This window comes from Pleurodeles waltl, chromosome 3_1 (genome assembly GCF_031143425.1).
Source record: "Pleurodeles waltl isolate 20211129_DDA chromosome 3_1, aPleWal1.hap1.20221129, whole genome shotgun sequence".
NCBI lineage: Eukaryota > Metazoa > Chordata > Amphibia > Caudata > Salamandridae > Pleurodeles > Pleurodeles waltl.
Genome location: NC_090440.1, coordinates 618,511,598 through 618,537,559, shown reverse-complemented (window position 1 = coordinate 618,537,559; position 25,962 = coordinate 618,511,598). Strand labels below are relative to the sequence as shown.

At 42.7% G+C, this 25,962-nt stretch overlaps 1 protein-coding gene across 3 annotated transcripts in view; it reads right to left on the bottom strand.

Annotated features, from left to right (window-relative positions):
• Positions 1-25,962, bottom strand: part of EPS8L2 (EPS8 signaling adaptor L2) — a 323,428-nt gene that overhangs the window by 180,469 nt on the left and 116,997 nt on the right. For all 3 annotated transcript variants that reach the window (XM_069223096.1, XM_069223097.1, XM_069223098.1), the window contains 2 exons: positions 20,332-20,394; positions 18,126-18,163 (listed from right to left, as the gene is read on the bottom strand). In XM_069223096.1, coding sequence (XP_069079197.1) covers positions 18,126-18,163; positions 20,332-20,375 — 82 coding nt within the window. In that variant the 5' untranslated portion in view covers positions 20,376-20,394. Of the gene's footprint in view, positions 1-18,125; positions 18,164-20,331; positions 20,395-25,962 lie in introns of those variants that run through there.

Sequence of the window (25,962 nt, the reverse complement as noted above, 5' to 3'; positions counted from 1 at the left end):
TAGATGTGAACACCTTCAACTAGGCTCTTTTTCATCCAGTTATCTGTTGGTGGGTCTACAGGAATCTAAACTCACTCCTTCCTTCTCTCTCTCTCTCTCTCTCTCTCTCTCTCTCTATATATATATATATATATATATATATATATATCTTTATTGAGAAGGAATGAATAGGTTTAGATATATAGATATATTCAACCACTGTCAATGCTACTAAAAAAATTAAGGTGAGTACCTATATGTGCGCCAACAACATCCTAATTTTAATTAATCTTAAAGAGAATCCTGGCCACCCAATCATCAGAATTACCCCTTATTTAGGAATTTCTGAACACATGGAGGGGTATAAATTACCTCAAATTGAATCCTCCTAAATCAGAAATTCTCTTCATTAATCGTAAAGTGTGCTACAAGGAATTGCACTATTGCCCGGCTTAAAGGCGGTCCAGCTGCGGTTAAGGTAGTAAGGAATCTCAGCTTCAGGACAGACTCCGAACTAAATCTAGATATGCAGAATAGTTAACTCACAAAAATCTGTCTTAATCAATTCAGGGCTATGCACAGAATTTTTCAATTTCTTATTTCTCGCACAAATTGACTGTTGCCACTGCCTTTGTCTATATTGTGTCACCGACCACTATTGACACTACCACTCCTCATATTACACAATATCGAAACTGGAGAGGTGCACAAATGTTGGTCTTGTAAGTTCAATATGTTAAATGTTGATTAACGTCATGCAGTTGTTCTACTCACAATGATTTCAGCATCATCCTGTATAAAAACTTAATTCAGTGTGCAAGAAATGTTGTCAGGCTCTGTTTGACTTTTCTTTGAAAATCAATAAAAGTAGTTTTGCCAAGAGTCTTTGTTTACTCGAGACTGAACTACTGCAACTCAGCTTATCTAGTCTTACTAAACAAGCATATGACCATATATGGAAAATCCAAAACACCTTATGAGATGTATTGAAAACATCTGATTCGGTTTCCAACAACCTGCACCAACATTACTGGCTCTGAAAGAAACAAGCATTGGCAAAGTTAGTAGGTATTGCCTTTATAGTGTGAGTGCTGAGTTATTGGCTTTGCCAATGTTTGTCTGTGGAGTATTGTTTTAAAAAAAAAAAAAAAGAAAGAACATTTCTGTCAGAAAAGCAAACATATCCTATGGTATATCAAAACTGTGCATTGAATTCAAATATTTTAATCTTTATAAAGGACATGGAAAATGTTTAAAATTATTTTCACTCAGGAAACTCTGAGTAGAATTTAAAAATAATTAGGAAGCATTCATCTATAAAGGGAAACATTTGCCAAGGCCTAATCTACTTTCCACAGGATCCACAATCTATAGTAGCCCAGGGAGCAGATTTATGGCCCCCAGTTAAAGGTTCTGGAATGCACGGATAAAACAAAAACAACCCATAAAGTCTGCCTTTAGTCAGACCCCAGCAAATATATCCTTTTTGCTGTGTTTCTCCAGACACGTTGGGAGTGATGGGGAGCAACACAGTGCAGGGTTTGCGGTCAGGTATTTGAGGGGGGGGAAGTAACACATAGGGGAGAGAGCTATAAAACACTGTCATGGAGTGCTGATTAAATAAAACAGTAGGTCCCGAAATGTGAGGCATGGAAGGATACAAGTCAGCCAATCAAAAGGATCACAAAGAGGCTATGGTCCAGAGGAGGGGCAAACACAAGAAGAGGAAGGCGTGCCATCGAATAAGAAGCAAGCAAATGTGGATGACCAAAAAGCCAACTAATCAAAAGCAATGGGTGGGCTGTAAGCCCACAGCAAGTTCACAACAGATCTTTTGCAACTACACAGCTTGAACTGTCTGGAAAGTGAGACCTAAAGAGTATCCTCTTTCAATCATCTTGCGTTTCTCAAAAATAGTTCACAAAACTGTAGCAAACTTTCTGGTAATCTGAGATGACAAAATAAGTATCTAATTGAGGTCCAAAAGCAAGATATGGCAAAGCGTGAAAAAGAGCTTTCCATGAGTAGAAATAGTTATTATGGAATTCTTTACCAATCTAACTGCTTGAACCCTCCTTGCTCAAATTTCAGAAAGCTCTGAAAACGTGACTCTTTACCTAATAAGATGATCGAAAAGTGCAAGCAAGCCTAAATGTGGCTTTCCAAAGGGCCAAGAGATTGTATCAGAGTGTATGCAGTGCTTTATAAATAGTCATAAATAAATAAATACATTCTAAGCCTGTACATTTTGGCACATTCTGAATGGGCTCATGACTTTTTCAGGATTGCAAATCTGTCATTGAGTTTACTCCTTGATCATTGTGTGCAATCAAACAGATTGTTAATAAATGTTGTTTAGAGGTTTTTTACCAAATGATGTTAATCAACCCCGTGGAAAGGGAAACATACTTTAGTGACCAGATGTAACGTAACATAACATCAAAACATGACCTCTGTACATAACATCGTCATTTTATTGCATATAATCCTTCTCCAAAAACGTTGTCTGTGTACCCAAGATCAATCAGAAACCCCACTAACTCCCCTTAGAAAACATACATATTACAAAAATGAATAAAAGAGGAAGACCACCAAGGGACAACAGGACGGCAGATCTCCAAGGCAAAATCAAGTCTATATAGCCTGGAGGGGAACTAACCATTCTGATTTCCCAAACAATACCAACAACAGATGTTATATGTTATATCTATAGACCTTCAAAAGGTCGACATTTCGGTCTCACTTTTGTAATTTTAAAGGATCATCCTCAGGACTTGGAGAGGGTCATATGTTAAAGGTACTGTTTTGGAAGATAACGTTCAAGTAAGCAGTTATGTGAAACAAACAAATAAACTGCAACCTTCAGTGGTCATTGTACTGGATATAAATCAATCTATCACTCCTTTTGAGTGACTCGTGTAGGTCTGTTCGTGATAAACTCCCCAAAACGTTCATATTGTCCCAAAGGTGCAGCCGCAAAAACAACGATGCAAACAAACAGTGTTTATTATTTCTACTCGAGCACCGTTCAGAGTTTTCACCAAAAGTGTATCACACCAAACATGGTACAAAAACGTGACCAGACATGCATCAAATACAAATGCAAAACAATATTTTAATTTATGATTAGACATAAAGATTTTTGATGATGTGCATAAATTTATACAATAACGAACAGTTTCTAGACCCTATGAAAAGGATATTGTGTTGTTAGCCCAGGAACACTCACGTGGTTACAGGGGCTATGGAGGTCTCTGGCATAAGGACAGGGATTTTCCAGGATGGGCATATGCAACAATTTAAAGCCTGTGGTTGGAGCCCCAAAGTATCGTAGCAGGTCACTAGGGCACCACCTGAAAAAAGCAGAGTGGAAACCCCTACCCAAACCCGAGCTAGAAAGGTACGGGATCCACACCCTGTGTTAATCTGAAAAGTGGAAGTAATTTTTGTTTGCCAACGCCAAGACCAATAAGATTTCTTTGTTGCCCAATCATGATTATAAGGCAGTGGTGGAGAAGATGGACAGTGCTGACCGATGTGCAGTCTGGTCACAACATACGTTTTGAACTCAGGAACTACAACCTGACACAATTATATTTTTCATGCTAGTGTCTGTTAATTTAAGGAAATAAATTTGACAGGATATTGAGCAACATCGCTGGGTGTGGGCTCATATCTCTACAGAGCAAATGGAAGGGAAAGACTAGGTAAGAATCACAATCAAAAGCAGAGGGTTTGCAAAACTGTGCTGGTCTCATGTATGTTTGTTAAAGGATATCATATCCAGTTTAGTGTGATAAAGCCACTCCAGTGCCGCAGAAACCTATCTCTTGCATGGTAGGAAGCACTATGTGACTCAGAAGCAGACCCAGGTAATATACTTAATGCCCCCCAATCCACCGCTCTGACACAGTTGGCCCAGCCTCCCCTTCTGACCCTGTAGCAAGTTAAACTGAGAAGCAATTTAGAAAGAAGACATTCCAATAGCTGATGGTGATTCAGGAAACATAAGAGTTTTGGATTTGAGGACACCATGAGCCCTAGATCTTCATGTAAGGACCCATACAGGAACACACTTCTTGGGATAAAGAAAAACACATCGTACAACATCAAGAGCTCTGATGTTGGTCTCTGTAATTCAAAGGAGATTAGGGGAATGGGTTGCAGTAAGGCAGTGCCACGAATGTACCACAGCAGAAGCTGGCGTCCTACAAGAGTACCTGATAGAAATCTTCAGGATGGAGCATGAGATCCTCCTTGGAAGATGCCCGGGCTGCTAAAAACATGCACAAAGGCCCAGCCCAGTTTCTACTTGTCTACAAGCACCAAAGTTTTTAAGTACTTTGAACAACATACCTGCTTGCAAGTCAGGAAATACATTTAACGCACATCTTGCTCCATTGTCAGCAGTAAGCACATTTTTGAAGGGTCAGAATGGATTGTGTAAAGAAAGTCCAGACTCTTAGCACCTGGGTTACAGAGTACTTATGAAGGGTTGAGAATTATGAGACTAGAGATCTGGAGTCTCTAGTTTTAAGATTGGCCACCATAACATCCATTGTACACCCTCTACTGCAGATGTTCTCCAAGGTGCGATCTTCCATTATGTCTGTGCAAGACGTCATTCAGAGGGCTAGGCTACTGACCATCAAGTCTGCGCTACTGACCATCACTTCCACCGTCATTACCAAGTCGATCCTTGCGCTTTGTGTGGCACTTTGAAGTGGCATTTGGGTTGCATGAAGTGTGGTATGTAAATCGTTATTAGCATATCAAACACGTGGCCTGGTCTGTTTAGCAATGTCTGTGGTTGGCACCTCGGCAACCAAGATCACCAGTCTCCGGCCCCTTGATGGGTTTAACATTTGAAAGCTTCAGATCTTCTGCTAATCAAGGCTTCATGCCCTCAAATTTAAACTAGGGACATTGCAAGCACCTAAATAAAAAATACATTTCAGCTTTTACCCCCGGGGTCAGTGTACTTCCTTTCTTCTGTCTGTTTTTATTTGAGCGGCCTTCACCTGTTCTGTATTTTAATTCGTGTCACTTTTGAACATTCATGGACACCTTCCTCCCTTTTTCGTTGAAGATACACCCAAGCATGTTATTTACTTTTTTATAGACTCGATACACGTTTTTTATTTTCTTCCACGCACTTTTTTTTACTCTGATCATAAAGCTATCCATTTGTAAAATGCCGCTAATTTTTCAAAGAGCCTCTTTGTTTAAAATGAATAAAGCTGAGTTTCACCTGAAGCTGTCGGCTGTTTGTTTACTCTGTGGCTCTTGTAACTCGTGCTGCAGGCTGGTTTCCAACACAGCTCTCAGGGTTAAACGTTTTGTAAACGCAGCTGATGCTACTGAGGGGGCGGTTTACTACAGGTTAATGCGGAGCCCCGGGGAAGCCTAGAAACTTGTAGCAGCTCGAGAATCAAAACTTGCTGCTCCATGGAGACGAGGTAGCCTCACTCCATCAGTGAGACACAGGCCCTCATCACACGTTCAGGGATAGATTCTGATCCCCATGAGGAATCACGAGTTATTTCCTCAGAGTTTCCATCAGGTCCAGCCTGCTGAAATTTAACAGGGGGAAAGACCTTGAAATAAAAGCAAAAGTTGCGGAATTTAGCATGTTAAAGACTGATGCCGCAAGTTATGCTTCATTGTCATCGCGGCCTACATGGGAAGCATTTCAGTGTCTTGTGTGATTACCACAATAGTGCACTTATTGAGTCACACATACATGTACTTGGGTGTCTAGTGGAATGAAGGGAAGTGAGATCGAGGGCTTAAGCTTACTTAGTATCATATATGGTTGGAAGAGCCTGGGTTGCAAGGGTGGCTTTTGCATGAAGTATTTTGGTGTCATGCGTGATGACCTGCCAGGGAAACTTACAGTCATTTTTGTCTTATGACCTATATCTGGTGCTCAAACTACCGGGTAAAACTGTTTGCATTGCATTTTTAATCAATAAATATCATTCCTATTAACCACGTTCCTCACTGACACTTTTAGAGTTAACTTGATAGGAAAAATAAAGCAAACATTGGCAAAAACACATTGGCAAGCCTGGGCTAGCTGGTGTGATGGAATGAAAAAGTAAAATACATTTTTTCTCCACCGGTGCAGCTACTGGAGCGCTCTTCACGTTCGGTGGATTTGCACATGTATATTATAGAACATTAAATCAAAATGTGAATGATAGCTGAGCAGACCAGTGCATGATGAGGCCTGAATCAAACCCCTCTATTGCATGTACCTATGTGTGTATTTTTCATGTAGGAATTTTTGTGTTTAAATGAGGGTGGATATAACCAGACCTAAATAACTAAAAATCTTTCGCATCCATTTATCTGGCTCACATCAGAAGGGAGGTGAGAGTTAACAACAGTGTAAAAGGAAGGAACATGAGCGAAGGCTACATTGCAGATGCGGGGAGGGGAGGTTGCCATGTTTATTCAGAGAAATGGACAGAGATCTTTAAAAAGTAATTAAGAAATAGTATCTGACATTACTCACCCTGAGAGTGAGCATGTGATTACAGGCCTGAAAGTGATAAATTAACCTCTCGCTCAGCGTGAGTGTGTACCATTTACACTCGGGGTATCTGAAGGACTTAACTTCGCCCACAAAGACAGCCACTGGTGAAGGGCAGATAAGTGCCCCAATTTTCCTCACGGTGAAATTCAGCTAGAGCGCAGTGGGGCAGGGTTTAGTGCTACACAATGTCCCATGTCTGAGACATCCTGCAGCAGGAGATCCTGCGTCGTCCCTGCCAGTCTGCAACCCTCCAGCCAGGTAAGTGGAACCTGGAGGGATGCGGTTCCGGCCGTATGTGTGAGACTTGAGGGGAAGCCAGTGCAAGAAACCGCTCGGACGGTCTATGAGGGACAGGAGGTGGGGGCGGCGGATAACAGGATTGGCACCAGGAGCAGGAGACGGGGACAGCTACCAGGCGGATCCAGTCCACGCTTTTGCCCTTCAAGGCCGCTCGCCACGGAGGGAAAAAAAGGTTTACCACAGCTGTAGCTTTGCACTTTCTAAAGCTCATAACGTTTAAAAAAATTGGAAATATGTGGACCACCCACCTTGTAGCTTTGCACATCCCTTCTCTGACTGTCCTAACCACATGGTGCTGTGTAGTATCTTCTGTCCATGTGTCGCACTGCAGTAAACATGATGTCCTCTTTTGTCGGCCCTGATGCATTAAACGCACAATACGAAGCAGGCAGTGTCCGCAGGCCATTTTTATGTCTGTTTGCACTAAACACAGATTACAAAATCGTTGCTTATATACGGTCCCTCTTAATTCTTAAGGGCCCATCCCAGGGGAGGCGTTGTCTTTGGAAACCACTGTTCGTTTTGCTTCACTCTGAGGCCTCGGCTTCCTAAAGCAGCCGTCGTCTCAGTGAAACGACGGGGAAATGATGAACTACTGGCGGAATTGCATCCGCAATCCCCGATTACGCGGCTACTGCACAAATCAGAAATTACCGGCCTACTCCTAATGAGAGCCAAAGAGTTTAGTGTTTACAGAATGTCTTTGTGCGTGTATATAAACCGAGCATGTAACAAATGTATCAGCTACAAACACTTCACTGCTTAGAGTCTATGTGCCTTGCTGTACTGAGCACAGTTCACAAAGATTTATTAAATGCTTTTTCTTATTCCATTTTGTAACGCAAAGAAGCCATGATTAGCCATCATCCTCTGAACACATAACCAGTACAAGTTTTGACATGTGGTGGATGGAACCCTGAGCAATCAGAGACATACAGATGTTACCATATCACCATCTAATCAGGTACAGAATATGGTGGAATTCATTACGAAATATACAATGTACAGAGATAAGAACTTTAAGATCCTCAGGAAACACTGACACCTGCTGTTGGAGATCCCTGGCCTTCAGAATGATAATAGCATTGACTGTCCCCCAGTTATGTGACAACGCCACAGCAGAACAGCACCACCTAAACCGCTGGGTTTAATATGTGTCCCTGTGGCAAAAATAGGGCTAAAATATTAAGTTACAATACACCACGTGACCATATGTTTGCAACACTGGGTTTGTAATTTATGTCATAGGTTGCAAATGTGATATGTTGGCAGCACTCTGTGGAGCCTACATTTTCGTATCTAGGAGCATTGTACAGACCTAAAATGGTGACAGTAGATACCACATGTCTGAACAATATAGGAAGGTACATCCAGATGATATGGGGTTCTGGTTTCATGGGATAGGTCATATTGCACCCAATGTTCATGATAGGGACAGGAATTGGTCCTTAGACAAACGGAGGCTAAATGGATCTATCGACTGCAAGCTTTATGATTGGAACATAACACTGACAATGAATTTCACCATTTTCTAGGGTAACATCTGTTACAGCATTGATTTGCCTTCTCTTGCTATCATCTGCCATATTAGTGTTCTCTTCAATTCTTAATATTCTTTCAAGAATGTCCTGTGTATTGAAAAATGTTTAAAAAAAGTTTATAAATATTGGTTTAATCGGATCTTGCCCATTTGATTTAACAATCTTAATTAGATAACACTTATTAGATAGGGTGGGAACTTCAATCAATGTTTGAACCCATGTTAGTGACTGTGAGCAGTGTCTTGTATTGGTTTGTTTTTGCCTTTAATCAATTAATCCTTTGCATCTTTCTGTATTGCCCCGGGGTTTTGTGAATTTTGGTGGGTGATGACCTACATAATGTGAACGTAGTACGTGTCCATAATTTTACACCACATGTGGTATGGACTATTTGGACATAGTAGGACTCTCCAATTTTTACATTGGTCTGTTTTGATTGATGAGTGTAAGGAAATGCCTCCTTGGCATGGTTACCCCCTGACTTTTTGCCTTTGCTGATGCCAAGTTATGATTTGAAAGTGTGCTTAGGCCTGCTAACCAGGCCCCAGCTCCAGTGTTCTTTCCCTAAAACTGTACCTTTGTTTTCACAATTCGCACACCCTGGCATCCAGGTAAGTCCCTTGTAACTGGTACCCCTGGTACCAAGGGCCCTGATGCCAGGGAAGGTCTCTAAGGGCTGCAGCATGTCTTATGCCACCATGGGGACCCCTCACTCAGCACAGACACACTGCTTGCCAGCTTGTGTGTGCTGGTGGGGAGAAAACGACTAAGTCAACATGGCACTCCCCTCAGGGTGCCATGCCAACCTCACACTGCCAATGGCATAGATAAGTCACCCCTCTAGCAGGCCTTACAGCCCTAGGGCAGGGTGCACTATACCATAGGTGAGGGTATAGGTGCATGAGTACTATGCCCCTACACTGTCTAAGCCAAACCTTAGACATTGTAAGTGCAGGGTAGCCATAAGAGTATATGGTCTGGGAGTCTGTCATACACAAACTCCACAGCACCATAATGGCTACACTGAAAACTGGGAAGTTTGGTATCAAACTTCTCAGCACAATAAATGCACACTGATGCCAGTGTACATTCTATTGTGAAATACACCCCAGAGGGCATCTTAGAGATGCCCCCTGAAAACATACCCGACTTCCAGTGTGGGCTGACTAGTTTTACCAGCCTGCCACACACCAGACAAGTTGCTGGCCACATGGGGAGAGTGCCTTTGTCACTCTGTGGCTAGTAACAAAGCCTTTACTGGGTGGAGGTGCTTCTCACCTCCCCCTGCAGGAACTGTAACACCTGGTGGTGAGCCTCAAAGGCTCACCCCCTTTGTTAAGGCGCCACAGGGCATTCCAGCTAGTGGAGATGCCTGCCCCCTCCGGCCGCGACCCCACTTTTGGCAGCAAGGCCGGAGGAGATAATGGGAAAAACAAGGAGGAGTCACTGGCCAGTCAGGACAACTCCTAAGGTGTCCTGAGCTGAGGTGACTCTGACTTTTAGAAATCCTCCATCTTGCAGATGGAGGATTCCCCCAATAGGATTAGGGATGTGCCCCCGTCCCCCCTCACGGAGGAGGCACAAAGAGGGTGTAGCCACCCTCAGGGCTAGTAGCTATTGGCTACTAACCCGCAGACCTAAAACACACCCTTAAATTGAGTATTTAGGGGGCCTCAGAACCTAGGAAAACAGATTCCTGCAACCTGAAGATGAAGAAGGACTGCTGACCTGAAAGCCCTGCAGAGAAGACGGAGCCACCAACTGCTTTGGCCCCAGCCCTACTGGCCTGTCTCCCCACTTCGAGAAAAACTGCAACAGCGATGCGTCCCCCAGGGTCCAGTGACCTCTGAGGCCTCAGAGGACTACCCTGCATCTAAAAGAACCAAGAACTCCCGAGGACAGCGGCCCTGTTCCACAAAGACTGCAACTTTGCAACAAAGAAGAAACTTTTAAAGACCACAGGTTTCCAGCCGGAAGCGTGAGACTTTCCACTCTGCACCCGACGCCCCCGGCTCGACCTGCGGAGAACCAACACTACAGGGAGGACTCCCCAGCGACTGCGACTCTGTGAGTAGCCAGAGTTGACTGCTCTGAACCCCCAGTGACACCTGCAGAGGGAATCCAGAGGCTCCCCCTGACCGCGACTGCCTGCTTCAAAGAACCCGATGCCTGGTAAAGACACTGCACCCGCAGCCCCCAGGACCTGAAGGATCCGACCTCCAGTGCAGAAGTGACCCCCCCAGGTGGCCCTCTCCCTTGCCCAGGTGGTGGCTACCCCGAGGAGCCCCCCCCCCCTTGTCTGCCTGCTTCGCTGAAGAGACCTCTGGGTCTCCCATTGAAACCTATTGCAAACCCGACGCCTGGTTGCACTCTGCACCCGGCCGCCCCTTGCCGCTGAGGGAGTACTTTTTGTGCTGACTTGTGTCCCCCCCCCCCCCCCGGTGCCCTACAAAACCCCCCTGGTCTGCCCTCTGAAGTCACGGGTACTTACCTGCTGGCAGATTGGAACCGGGGCACCCCCTTCTCCATTGAAGCCTATGTGTTTTGGGCACCACTTTGACCTCTGCACCTGACCGGCCCTGAGCTGCTGGTGTGGTAACTTTGGGGTTGCCCTGAACCCCCAACGGTGGGCTACCATGGACCCAACTTTGAACCCTGTAGGTGGTTTACTTACCTGCAAAACTAACCAATACTTACCTCCCCCAGGAACTGTTGAAATTTGCACTGTGTCTAGTTTTAAAATAGCTTATTGCCATTTTTGCCACAACTGTACATGCTATTTTGCTGATTCAAAGTTCCTATGATACCTGAGTGAAGTACCTTTCATTTAAAGTATTGATTGTAAATCTTGAACCTGTGGTTCTTAAAATAAACTAAGAAAATATATTTTTCTATACAAAAACATATTGGCCTGGAATTGTCTTTGAGTGTGTGTTCCTCATTTATTGCCTGTGTGTGTACAACAAATGCTTAACACTACCCTCTGATAAGCCTACTGCTCGACCACACTACCACAAAATAGAGAATTAGAATTATCTCTTTTTGCCACTATCTTACCTCTAAGGGGAACCCTTGGACTCTGTGCATGCTATTTCTTACTTTGAAATAGTACATACAGAGGCAACTTCCTACAATGAGTTAATAGGATCTTTACATGAACAGACTAATGGAGGTTTGGGTTGCTAACAAAACCACCCATGCTACTTCAAGATGGCTGTGGTTGTTACAATGGCCTGAATGAGTATCATTAGCACTCTAGTGGGAAACGCCACATACCATACTCTCATGGTAGGAGATGAGTTATTTTTTGTAGTAGCACCTCACTAGTTTTGCAAATTCATGATAGATTTGGTGAGTGGTTTTGTCAGGTGAAATTTGCACTTGTATGTATGATAGAATTTTTTTTTTTCAATTTACTTCTGCTCTTTTGCCACAGGCCACTTAGGCGTATTGTCCTTTGCGGTTTGGAGCGGTATTCGTTTTTACATGGAATTACTTGTGTAGCATCGAGCTGTGCCAATATGCCAGATATTAGTATCCTATGTCTAAGATGTCTGTTCCGTTCAGGTTTTATTTAGATATTGCACTTTGCCCACGGGACCCACACAGGTGTTTGCCATTGAAATTGGGCAGTGGGTGAGGATAAAAGCAGACACCTACTGGGCAAAGCATTTTTTACCACAATCTCTCGTGATACACAATTCCTTATCTTTGGCTTTAGACACAGATTCTGCTAAGATCAAATGTAAAGCTGCCTTGATCACTGGATATTATCATTCTCATTTTAAAGATTCTGTACGGCTGCATGCATATTTGCTATTAGCACCCTGCAGTTAATTCCATGGATATGATGGTAACATATAACCTCTAGCAGGAGGGGACCTAAGTGTGAGTTCATTTATTTAACTGAGCCTGAATGTGAATATGTACAGCGCCTATTTGTCTGTCCTGGAGCGGGGTGTTTATTTGGACTCTATCCATGTAGATAGCTACTACTGTGCTATTGTTTGATTTTTTTCTGCTAGTGATTCACTAATTTACTAATTAGTTACATTATATCAGATCAGGTTAACTAATTCACTAATTAGTTACACTGTATCGAAGCAGACAGTCACGGCTCCATTTCTGAAATTAGCAAATCTTTTTTAGTATGTAGTAGCGGACGGACGCAGCATAATTTAGGCATCTTTACTGGTGCTGAACAGGCCAATAGTCTCTTGATACTAATGAGTAACATTGTATCGGAACGGACAATTAGGGCTCCCTCATCTAGTTAATTCTCAGCACCCCGTGATAACCGATGAAGTAATAGGAATCTCTGCCTGTATTCGATAGGCCTATATCCATTTCATGATAACTAGTCACATTGTTCTGGAGCAGATAGTTATGGCTCCACATTTTGATCTATCTATTATAGCCCGTGGGAGCTGACGGGCTGACATGCAGGCATTTGTTGCCTGTCTGCATAGGCTCCAAGTTTTTTGACTATCAGGTTGAAGGGGGTTTTCCTCCCCTCGTTTTCGATATAAGGGATTATCGTACAAAATGGTGGGGGGAGGACATTTCTCTCCCTATCTTGATTGGTTTGAGGCAGTACCAGAATATTTTGTCTAAGAACACTTTGATTTCAGCATCTATGATGCTTATTTGGGGTTGTTGTCTATTGGGTATGCTATTTGCTACAATAATTTGGACGATTTTCGGTTTTTGCTCATTTGGCTTGTGTACATGTGGTATCACCTTTCGTTTTACATTCAAGATGGTTTGTCCACTTTGAGTAATGTTTACCAGTTGTCAATTCTTATTTTTGAATAGATAGGTACATATTTTCATCATACCACTAGGCCACGTAAAATCAATTTCTGTAGTGCAATTGGCCTGTAGGTGCTATTGGGGGTGGTTTTGTGTTTGGTGTGGATGCCAATTTTTTTTAAAAAAATTGGATTTCAATTATGGTCTTATTTTATTGCATTCGTCTTTTGAGTGCGGGGAAGAGGAATAATGACTACTGTTGAATGTCCTTTCCATGGGTACTGGGCTAAGGGTTAATAACTGATATCATATTCTCCATTTCTTTAGGTGTCACATTGGGGTACGCTATACCCCCTTTACTTGAGGATTATTATATCCATTTTGACATGTGGCGGATAGATCTATGAGCATTCTGAGACACACAGATGCTACTATGTTACCATGTAATCAGATAACATGTGATTCAAGGTATGCCACTGACAGAAAAGCAGGTGTTTCTCAGCTATATATATTTTTTTTTCTTGGACTAATTCCACTCATCCATATATTATGTTTGATAGTTTTATTACACTAAAGTTGGTATACTCACGATTGGGTATGTTTACATGCTTTATGGCACATGAGGTAAATGTGTGGGGCCCTCTTTATAGTAGAGCCATCTTCACATGATCCCCAATTATGTTGTTGAGTGTTTTTAATGTTGTTGGTGGATAAGATGGTACTTAACACTTGTTTATAGTGTTTTTAACATCTTTTTTAAGTGCTGCATTGTATGATGTAAAGTTTTTGATATATATATATATATATAATTTGTTTACAGCTCTTTGAACGAAATTAGCTGGCTGTTTTAACTGAATAAAGGAAATTAAAATAAAGAAGAATTTTTAAGATTGAGGATTTAGGACTCTTTCTTATTGGGTGCACCTTTCCTTATTGTTTTCCCCAATACATCTATGCCTGGCAGCAGTATCACTCAACGGCTGGTACTGGGGTGAGAGTGCACCGAATCCTGATTCATGGAACAATGTGGGAGGTGCGATTACGGGTGGTCCGCTGTGTTTGCTAGTACATAACCAGTACATCTTTTCTTTACAATTGCAATAGGTTACAAAGTTTCAAATGTTTACAGTCTGCCAGGCTCCACTAAGCTCATTACGAGACATCCATCTTCCTCATAGAATCCTTAACATTTTAGGTACATATTTTCCTTATCGACCATTGTGAAAAAGGTGTTTGCTCTGCACCAGAAGAAGCTATTCCTGGTGCACAAGTGTTTTTAAAACCATAATCCAGTGCATTTCAGTAATAATGTACAGGTTGTTGAAGCAACTGAAATGATGTATTGTTCAAAGGGTGTATATCTTACTGACAATTATAACATCCATGTTGTGAACCAGTGTATCCGTAACCATTAGCTTTAAAGGCTGTGCTAATTTTTTGGGGGAGGTTGTTCTGACTTCCTTTGAGTAGAATGGATAAGGGATACTAATTTGCTAGAAATGTTTTCTGAGGCGACTGTTGCTATAAAAAAGGAGAAGCAGGCCATTACTGTAGAACACCATGTGGTAGAAGGGCTTTAACACAGAGCAGCTCACTTCGGTCATATATAGAGTGATGGATGAAGAGATTATAGACTTTGATTGAGCGTCATAGACAGTGTAACGTTCTTTGGCTTTTCAATGAGCCAAGAGAGTCATAGACAGTGACATGGTCTTTGGCTTTTCAATGAGCACAGAACAACATAATTAATCTATTTAGATCTTCTGCTTCTATCAGCAGAGAGAACTCCAGACTCCTAAGGATAATAGGCAAAGTCACCACAAAGAGGTCTACAACAATATCCCAAGTGCTTTCGTGCATTTAGTGTAAGATTGCTAATTATTCAAAAGATGTTGATGCAGTGAATAAAAACAGATTATGTGAATTCTTCAAGTGGATAATCCATTGTTAAAATATTATTACAATCTAGATCAATGCGGTCGCCTCCTCCTCCTTCCACATTCTCCACATACTCCACAGAATCTTCAGACGGATCCTAGGCAACACCAGGAAAACCACCACGAGGCCCTTGTCACCAGCCGTCTTGACTACAGAAACACTTTTCAACGCCAGCATGTCGTCCCAGCTCCTAAAGAGACTCCAGGCAATAGAGATTCATCCTTGACCTTCCTGGACCTTCCCAGGTGCAACCACATCACCCCCTACCTCAGAACCCTCCACTGGCTCCCCGTCCAGAAGAGATGTCATTTCAAGCTCCTCATGCACGCCTACAAAAAAAGCCCTATACAATCAAATTCGGCACAGACACAGCAGCGGACACACTTTTTCTTACATCGCTGCCAAGGTCTCGAATGACCTAGCCCTCCCCCTCTGAACTGCACCCTCACTGGCAGACTTCAGAAAGAGACTAAAGACCTGGCTCTTTGACTGAGACACAGCACCTCAGCGCCCAGATACCCCCAGGGGTGACAGAGAAATGCTCTACAAATGACTGATTGATTGATAAATATTTTAACCTAACCTGCTACAACTACACAGATGACACTAAGAGCTAGCTAAAACTAGACCCCATTTAGATGGTGAGTGCTCTGCATTCCGATCACGCTTCTTCATCATCTTCCACAACATGGTAAAAAAGCATCCGAAATTGAACACTGGAAAGACATTTGCACAAGCCAATCAATGGTGCACACAAATGCGCACAGTCTGATGGCCTATAGTACTTGGTACCCCGCCCCCTCTAGCACCAACGGTAAAAAGTCTTGGAGATACTTTGGATGCTCATCTCAGCCTCTGAGTGCAAATTAGAAATGGAGCCAAGAGTTTCTTCCTCTGGTCAACAGCCAAAGAACAGACTCTCTTCAGTCCTGCCCATTTGCTCTACTGTCTGAACTTGCATAGTGCAGCAAGACTCCTCCCGCACCTGCAACCATCGGACCTTTTCAGACCAGCACTTTATGTTCTACACAGGCTTTAATTTGTAAGGAAACTCTTTTTCATGGGTTGGTACATTACCCATCCTGTATTTGATAGATAAGGACTCTCGTTCCTCAGAGGAAAATGTACGCCTATCACAAACAAAGCCTCTGGTCAAAGATGCACCTCCTAATTCAAATTCCAATCTGCAATGAATCCCTAACTGGGTACCAATCTCCTCAGTCAAGACTGCAAAACCTTGGAACACAGTTCCATCTCAGCATATGACCAGTGCTGCTTAATAATGGAGTGTAACAATAGAAAGGCAGCCAAGTTGTGATTCCATCTCGCACCTCTTTCATCCATCACACTACCTTCCTGCCTCTTTCTCTCTCTTGTGCAGGTTCTTTTTCATCCTTGCTTTCTTGCTTTGTCTCTTCCTCCTGCTTGCACCCTTTTCAGTCCTTCTTGCTCTCTTGCTCAAAGTATGATGATAAAAAAAGACCTGCTTTCCAAAAAATGAGTGCTGGTGCCCGCCACCTGCATAAACTAAGTACTGCACACGGCCACTTACAAAAGCACTGACAAAATTGCAGTTTCTAATCAACTATGAAAAAAAGTGAGTTATCCTGTCTACTATGGAGACTACATGAAACACTTCTCGTTTGAATAAAATGAACTGCCCATAAACATACAGGCATGCTTCATATATGTTCACTGACATGGCTGTACCTTTTAGAGCACACCTTTAATTCTCATACATCAAGCGCCTGATACCCTCTTGTGTGATTAGTGTGCTATACAAATCAATGTAATATCATAACAGGCGACTCAGCCATCTCAAGCTACTTCAAAGCTGTGCCAAGACTGTGCTAGGGACCCAGGTAGACTCTCCATGCTTCTTCCACCTCACACAATCACTACATAATGATTTTATATCCCCTCAAGCACAGCTGGAGCACATCTCCAGGACCTAGAAACAGCATCTCTCTGCATATGTGCTTCACCAGCTAATATCCCTTCCAGCCACACATGCTAGAATCTGAGGCAACGTACAGCACTCTAGGGCCACACAAGTGGTAGCAAAGTACTATGTAAATGCAATAACAATTTCGAAAGGAAGCCCAAACTAACAGATAATAGTGTTTTTCAGACAAGTTAGATTAGCTCTCTCCTTTTTTCCATTTTCTTTCACAGCCTCTCTGTCCTTCAGTCTTAACTACCCTCTCCCTATGTTTCGTGGGCATAAAGGTTTGAGTCAAATGGCAACTTCATGTGATCTTCTTACCTAAGTATAACTATGCTCAGGAAGCATTCTGAAGCCTAATTGTATCAGCTCTCTCCCACCTTTACAGGACTCATCTCCGGGCGCAGTGTGGCAGGGGCCTGAGCTGGGAGAGGAGTCTATCCGGCTAGTTTTTCCAGTTTACACCCCGTCACCCACCTAACAGGTATCCTGCCTGACCCCGGCTGCTTCTGTCAACCTGCCCTTTAGTCCACTTCCCAGTGAACGTGCCAGTGTCAAGCCGGAGCATGAAGTAAAATGAAGTGTAGATGCCAACTTGCCAATGAGATGAGGATGGAGTGGGAAACACTGCAAAGTCCCATGCACCTCTTAGGCTGAGCTGGAAAACATTGGAGGCGTCAATCACTATGCTATTGAGTGGTAACAATGCTTGGAAACCAAGGTATAGAACTAAAGTAATTCATGTAGTCCAGTCCCACTAGCTCTCCAGAGCCCTTGCCATGTCTACAAACATTCCTGTTTTTCACTCGGGAGTTCGACTCCCGCACCCAAGGTGGGAAATCAGTTGCATCTTCCACACCTGGTCTACAATCCCCTCCCACCTGATACCAATGCAAAACTTCACTTGAATTCACCCGGCTGCTGCACTCCCTCACGCTAAAGAAATGTATCAGCAGTAAGCAAGTTTATTCTCTATCGGAACAAAACATTTTAAAAATGAAGTCATGAAGAACTGGTGAAGACTGCAGTGGTTTCAACTAAATAATGTGCAGCCGGTGACAGTGATACCAATTCCTACGTGGGCATTAGGCTTCTCGTATGTGTGTGAACTCAAAGAGAGGGTACTCACCAAACAGGTCTTTCGCACTCATTTTAGGCTGACTGCCCCTGTAATAGACAAGAAAGTAGAATGGAAGAAAAGATTAGCAATGTACGGTGCATGCAGCTGCTACATGTCTTAGAATCAGGACGGTTCCGGGTCATGCATTGCTGAACAAGGGACATGACGCGCGGGTGGTATTACACTGCTCTTTGGAACAGATACTGACGTGTAAGAGCTGTTCCTTCTGGTTAAGAAAAGAACGTTCTCAGTTTCCGGGAGTCAGATCTAAATAAGGATTGGATATTGCTTGTAGTAATGCTTGGTTTCTAGAATGCAAGTCTCCTGGCTCAAATGAGGCGCTGGTTACGGGGCATTGGCTCTCTTGCTCCAGGAAGAACTGTCTAACAAAGAGGGGGCGCCATGACGCAACAGGTCATTCATCCCATTGGTCATTTTCCTGAGGGCTGAAGCTTTAGGACGCCGGGTTTAAATGTCTTGGCTGCTGCTAGCCTATTTCACTTTCTCTAGCTCCCCGAGGGTAATTACGAGAAGTTAAGGAAGGGAAGAGAAAGACAGAAGGACAAAAACCAGAGAGAAGAGAGAGTCAGAGAATGAGGTATTTAGGGGAGAGAGAAAGAGAGAGAGTCAAAGGGCGATGCTTGTCTGGAAAGAGAGCGAGAGAGAGAGTGGAACCCAGAGCAAGGCTGGTTTTTGGGGAGAGAGAGTCAGAGAGCAAGGGTGGTTTGGAAAAAGAGAGAGAGAGGGGACAAAGAGAGAGATAAAAGAGAGAGTCAGAGAGAAAGTGAGAGAGAAGGAGAGATAGAAACAGAGAGAGAGCAAGAGAGAGACACAAAGGTTTGAACACGTTTTTGGCAAGGCTGCTTTTGGTTCCATGCCCAGTAGGCGCTCTGGCAGCAAAGACTAGCTTCCTCTGAGCAAGATTTCTTCCTTAGCAGTTCTTAAGACTTTGACTTCTGTAGACTGCCGCTAAATCACTACTGAATGCTGGGGACCGAGCAACTAAGCAATTTCTACAATCTGAATCTCAAAACAACACACAGACATTTAGAAACTAGCATGCATCGAACAAATTCACAAAATATGTTTTTTTAAATAAAAAAACAAAAATATGCAGAAAGTGAAATTTAATTTTAATTATGAGTTTGGAGCTTTTCAAAATGTATATTTATTGTTAAAAGTTGAAGCAATACAGTGTGTCTTTTTGCGTTCCTAATTTATGCTCTCGTTTGAATATGTGGTAGAACAACTAGGTCCTAAACAACTATAGCCTAAACCACTACTGCTAAACAACTAAAAAGTCTCTACAACTAAGTACTGAACAACTACTGTCTAAACAACAACTGTGCCTGAATAACAATTGTCTGAACAACTAATATATATATATATATATATATATATATATATATATATATTCTAAACAACTAATAAACCATAAAAACCAAAAAGAAAACCTTACCTTAAAATTAGTTGTTCAGGCAATTGTTATTCAGGCACAATTGTTGTTTAGACAGTAGTTGTTCAGTACTTAGTTGTAGAGACTGTTTAGTTGTTTAGCAGTAGTGGTTCAGGCAAGTAGTGGTTTAGACCTAGTTGTTCAGGATGTTTCCCCTCTCGTTTTGTCAGTCCTCACTAGTGCTTCAATTGAGACCACCCATTGTCCATAGAAGATTCGGTCTGCTGTACTTAACGCCTCTCGCACGATTCAAGCTAAGCATACCAACTAAAATCATTTGATTTTCGAATCATTCGCGGACCCCAGTTTAAAAACCGCAGCTCAATCTTACTTAAGATTTGTGTGAAGGGTTTAGGACCTTGACCCAGGTATGTACTGGCTTACAAATTGCAGCTACCTGGCTCATGTGAGGCCTAGTTTCCAGGCTAAATGTCCTACAGATGAAATAAAGGCCGGGCGTTACATGTCCTCAATCTCAGATACACATCCTTCCTGTATTTTGGCTCTGTAGATGAGGAAAGGACTCATTTACCGGACAGGTCAGGCACAGAAAAGGACCGCAAGCTATCTATTGTAGATCCATAGTTGGGTCAGCCCTTGGATCTGTAAACCTGCCAGATGTAGAACATTTAGCATCTATTTTCTGATCACACAGATACTACTAGTAAAACCAATCCGGTATAAACGATATTATTAACAGCTGAAAAAAATCACCTCCTTTCTCACATCCCGAGGTACAGAGCATAGTTATGTACTTACTTTGGGGAGCCCGGGTAGCTGCCTGTCGATCCAGATTGACTCATGTTTCCTCAAGACATTCAACTGTAAAAAAAAAAGCAAACACTTCAGACACTTCAGTAAACACATTATAATTCTAAACCTTTTTACAATAAACGACTGCAAATAGACTCAGGTGAAATTATTACTTTCCAGTGCTCACACACTCTTTTCCCATATGTTACTAAATTCCACAGATCTTTTAAAGGTTGTATGATGTCACTTCCTGTGATGTTACAGACATTTCCTTTCGATCTGTCTGCGTACTGGAAAATAGATATAAGTTCGGGAGTGATCAGCAATGGGCCTCTGCGGTTATGAATGCCAGCCACCTTTCACCAGTGCAACGTTTGTACTTGTAGCAGCTAAAGTAGAAGGGTCTTTGTTACTTTGAACATGACAAAGAGAGGTCCTCTGGAAATTCTGGCTCTCCTTATGAGTTGCCTGTAATTCCCAATGGGTCCACTAACAGGACTTATTAACCCACTGGGACGAAGAGTAACCCAGTAACACGTGGGCCCATACAATTTGTTTCTGAGACCTTGGCTGCTCAAAGCAGTTCTTGATCCTTTTTAACCTATTGCACTGTGACTCCAACAAGCCTTATAATTTCATGAACAAATATGAGAAGCACCCAAGACAATAACCATATGCTGGAAACAAGTTGGAAAGTTGGATTCACCAAGGAAACAAACTCAGCCCCATGGAACGCATTGCAAAAAACACAATGGCCTGGTACCAGCTCACTCTCCTGGAGAAAGTCAAACCATTTCTTCCAGAAAGCGACTTCAGAAATGCTGTTCAAGTCCTTGTACTCTTGCTCCTCGATGATGGCAGTACCTTATTCCATGGCCTCCGATATTTCCCAATGGCACCCCTTGAAAGCACCCTACACATCGCAGCAAAGTCACACCCCAGGCCTGAAAAAATAGGATCACATCACCCTCATCTTGATGGAATGCTGTTGGCTCCCCTTGCCAACCTTCATCATCCTCAGAACCAGCTGCATCATTTATAGAGTCATGATGGCCAGTACCCATGCTTATCTTGCAGAAAAGCTCGCCTTCTCTGGTGGTTCTGGGTGCACCCACAGCCAGGGCACCATCAGACTGCAGTCTCAGAAGTGTAATAAAATAAAATACAGGCAGCATGCATTTCTACCTATGTCACCAGCATCTAACAATATCCCCATATCCATTATGACTGCCCCCACTTGCTCCAATTTAGGGAAGATTTGAAGACACAGCTCTTTAAAGGATACTACATTACAATGTTCTGGCAATCCATAAACCAGCTATCTCTCACAGATTGAATGCTGGACTTTGACCATATACAGCACTACGCTGGGTTCTGGCATAGTTTGCCCTAAAGAAATAAGTTTGCGCTAAATACATACCACATACATACATATATTCATCATACATGCAGCCCCTCTATACGATCAGTGGTTGGGGAATAGGATTTGCTTGCTTAGATTACTGTAGTCAGTTCATATTTAGAATACATCGTTTTTAGAACACCGTCCATAGAACCCCAAAAATACTTCTGCGTAAAGATGACTTCTGGCCACACGCTGCTTGCTCCACAGCTCCCAGATACCCCTCTGGTATGATGGATACTCTAAGCAAAAGTAGGGTGCATATTTATAAAGTAGTTGCATGGCCCTTGCGCCACCCAAAGGGATACAAGTGTGACGTAACTGCTAAGTAGGAGTTAACAAGACACGAACGGCTACCTTGCATGGCGCTGAGTCCCTTCATAAATCTAGAGTTACACAAGGCAATGCAAATTGCTGTATTGCTTTACTCTGCCCCAGGGAGGCATCCCAAGGGTGGAGCGTGGGTGTTCCCATGCACCCACCCATGGATTTTGGTGCATTCCCAGATTTACCAATACTGATAGACCTGGAAATGTGTCAAAATGCTTTGCCTCCGCAGGTGAGCCGTAAAGAGAAACAATATCTTTTTTTCTCTTAATTTTTTCCTCTTCCTATGTGTGATGCATTCTCCAAGGGCTTCTGTATTTGGACACTAGACAGCCAATAGGGCACCAGTGCAAGAAAAGGACAGGAATGCACCGCATTATGTTAAATACAGTGCATTCCTGCCTTTTCCTTTTCAAGCAGCACAGTCCAGCAATATGACTTGCTGCGCTGCATGAAATATTGATAACTGTGCCCCTAGAGGTCTTTTTACCAACACCACCATTCATAAAGGACTTGTACATCTGTATGCAAAATGGGAAATGTATGAACACAATTCCTTCTACACTTAATGCTATTGGCTGAAAACCCTTTCTGGCTGAGTCACCCTTTTGCAAGAAGCCAGTTGATCAGTTTACTTACAATGCTTCCTTGCCCCTCGCGACTTGATTTGAATAATATGAAATTGTCTTTTACTGGGAATCTTGTAGAAATTGCTCCTCTGTGACATCATCCTTCTCATCTCCCGTAGGCCTTCAAGAATACTGGTCCTGACCTCATTCACTTTCTCAGTCTTCCTCCCCCGCACTACCACTGAGTGACACACTTGACTCCTGCTTCAAACCACTTGAAAGAATTCTATCTTCTCTCACACTTTCTACTTTAGAGGCAGTTCTAAAGGTTTGATTATCCCTAGTTCTGCCAGGACGTGCTTGAGGTCCTTAGAGTTCATGTCCTGTCGCTGTCTTAATTTTTATTCTTCAAATCGTTATTTTGTCAGAGAACTGAATGGTACCAATGCTTGTACTTTGCTTATTCAAAAAATGTTATTACAATATGTCAAACAAAAGCATGTATCTTGATAGCTACATTATGAATGTTTTATATTTCACAAGGAACTTCATCTTTTGTAGTGAAAATATCAATTTTTGAACAGGGGAGTTAATCCCTCACTTCAGTCATCCAGGAGACACTTAGTAACTCCTGTAGCAGAGGTTTGAGTTCTATTCTCAAAGCTATATTGACTTGTAAGGCAGACTTAGAAGGACGTATTCCCTTGTGTACAAGTGCAATGACCTTTTTTTTAACCCAGAAAGGTTAGTTGCAGTTGTAAATGAATCTACTCAAACGAAAACTTTTAATGTGAGTAAACACTAGAGCAGAGGTGGAGCACTGGGTGGGGAGAATACACTCCGTAATGCTAATGTCATGGGAGTTTGTTAATGCCAACAGACTTATATATTTGTGATATTCTCAAACTGTCGTCTGACCCTTTCCCATCCTGGAAAATTAGGACAGTAGCACTCTTATTGGTAGGAGTATATCGCTTTCCATATTAGAAAGGTGAAAGAAACACATCGAAATATGGTGATGATGTAGGGGACTTTGGTCCTTCAAAGAAATAAATAGGCATAAATGTTCCCAAAAGAAAAGAAAATTCACGTAAGTTCTCCAGAAAGTAGGCATAGTTTGGAAAACCTGTGTGAATTTAAACATGTCAAAAATCTGCACTTGTACAGGGTCAAAACATGCAGGTGCAGATCTCAGATTTCTTCTGTAAATGAGGCCTCTATGTCGAAAGTGGGCAGGGCATACGCAGACAGGGTGGGCCTTTGGCTTTTATATGCCATAAAGGCTCTCCGTTTCTATACGTTTACCAAGGACGAGGTGGCGTGAGCATGGTTAATGTTTAGCTTTATTACAGCATTTTGTTGCTAAGAGAAAGAGGCACACATCAAAACATTTCACAGAGGGCTAATGAACTCTTAGATCATGGGATTGTGAAATGGGAAACATATGTATATGAAATGTTTAAATGAAGTGTTTTAAAGTCATACATGAGCCGTTTGTGTGGACGCATCCTTTCTTGACCCTCTCCCTGTTATGCTGCAGTGTTTGAGTGCAGCTTGACATTTCGTATTGAATACCATTAAACATGAATGTATATCGCCCCAGCTTTTTGATAAATTTGCACAAGTTTAGACTCCTGGTGAAGTAGTAGTTAATTATATTTTCATCTCAATATGAGTCAACACAACCTACACTTTCCAATAACGAAAGAGAATGAACAAACAGCTATCTTATGAGCTCTGGCACTTTTGAAACCAGCATCCTCTTATCATCTAACTGCCCTGGATTAATAGAATACCACGGGCCTAGCACAACACATTCAGAAGACCTCTGTAAAGCACTATCTTGTAGCAGATCGGAAACCTATGTTCACCAGTAGGCAGATATAATTTCATGGGCAGATTCCCTCTTACTACGCTTTAAATCTGAGCTCATAGTTCGTCAACCATTTATTCCCAGCCCTTACCCCCTCCTCATCCCAATACCTGCCCTCTGGTTCCAAGGAAAATGCTCGCTGCTCATGCACACCATTTGCAATCAACAATGACATTTGTTTCTTCCACCCTACACCAATACCCAAAAATATCTCAAACAGTCACTCGATCTACCTCTTCCCTCCATGTTTTACTATTACCATCTTCTCAATAATACTCCTCACACCCAACCACAGTAGTTCGCTAAACACTTGCACCAAGTCTAGCACACACAACTCACCTCTTGCACAAGCTCCAGTACTAGCAATCATCACACGACTCCTTACGGATGCACCAAAGTACAGTACCCTTCGGACCAAAACAACACTCCGGATCCAAACCTACTGTTTTGTCTAAAAACGAAAACCTGACAGAGATCTGACACAAGACAGCCACAAATGTCATGTGATATTATCCCTGAAAAAAGGGCCATATTGCGTCAAGTGCCCCAGGGGTACAAGAGGTGAAAGCACCTAATTTCCATGCTCTCAAGCACTCTGGTATTAAAGAAGGGACTGCAGATGCTTGCGCGGCCCCATCTTAAATACAGATTGTGTTGGCACACTTACTGCAGGTGCTAATCTAAAGGGCATTCCACATTTGTATGGGGGAATGGCAACATGCAAATGAGAGAGACACTTTGCCTCTGTATCCACACCTTATTATGGACACAGCAGCAGAGCCCACTTGAAGTGGTAAAGGGTGTCTATGCATTCCCCATTCCTTCATTTGCAGGTAGGAGCAGTCACCTAATGTACCCACCTCAGTGCTTAATTTGTAAATAAAAATGTGCCGGTGCTCAAAGCTCTCCTCTGAAACGCGCAGCTGCTGCAATTAAATGTGCGAGCACACAATGCGGAGGCAGTGTAATCCTGAAGCCACCTCGGGCCTCTTTAATCTATTTACAGCCACTCCCTGCCCTCCAGCTCACTCTTGCAGCTTTCTGCTTTCTAACTTTGTGACGTTTCTTCGCTTTTCTCTTCCTCCGTCTTTCCCATATGTGTCTTTTGCTTGCAGCAAATGCTTGAGGCAGAAGAATAAGCCCCGGCCCTCAAAAATAAGTGCTGGTGCTGATCACCGGAAACAACAAGCACTAATTAAGCACTGACCCACCTGCAGGATGATCCCTGTCTCCCTTGTAAGTGCAGCCTGGGTGCTGCCTGCACTGTCAAAGGTAATCACAAAAAATATATATCAGCAGGAAAGGGACAAATTCCCTACTCCAACACTTTATAAGAAAGTCACATAAAACATTAAACATAGTGATCAATAAACATATCGAAACGAGTGCCGGAAATAATTAGCACTCGGCAACTGGGTAATTCAGTGCGGAAACTTTCTCGACAGATACAAAGTGTTGCCAGCGTT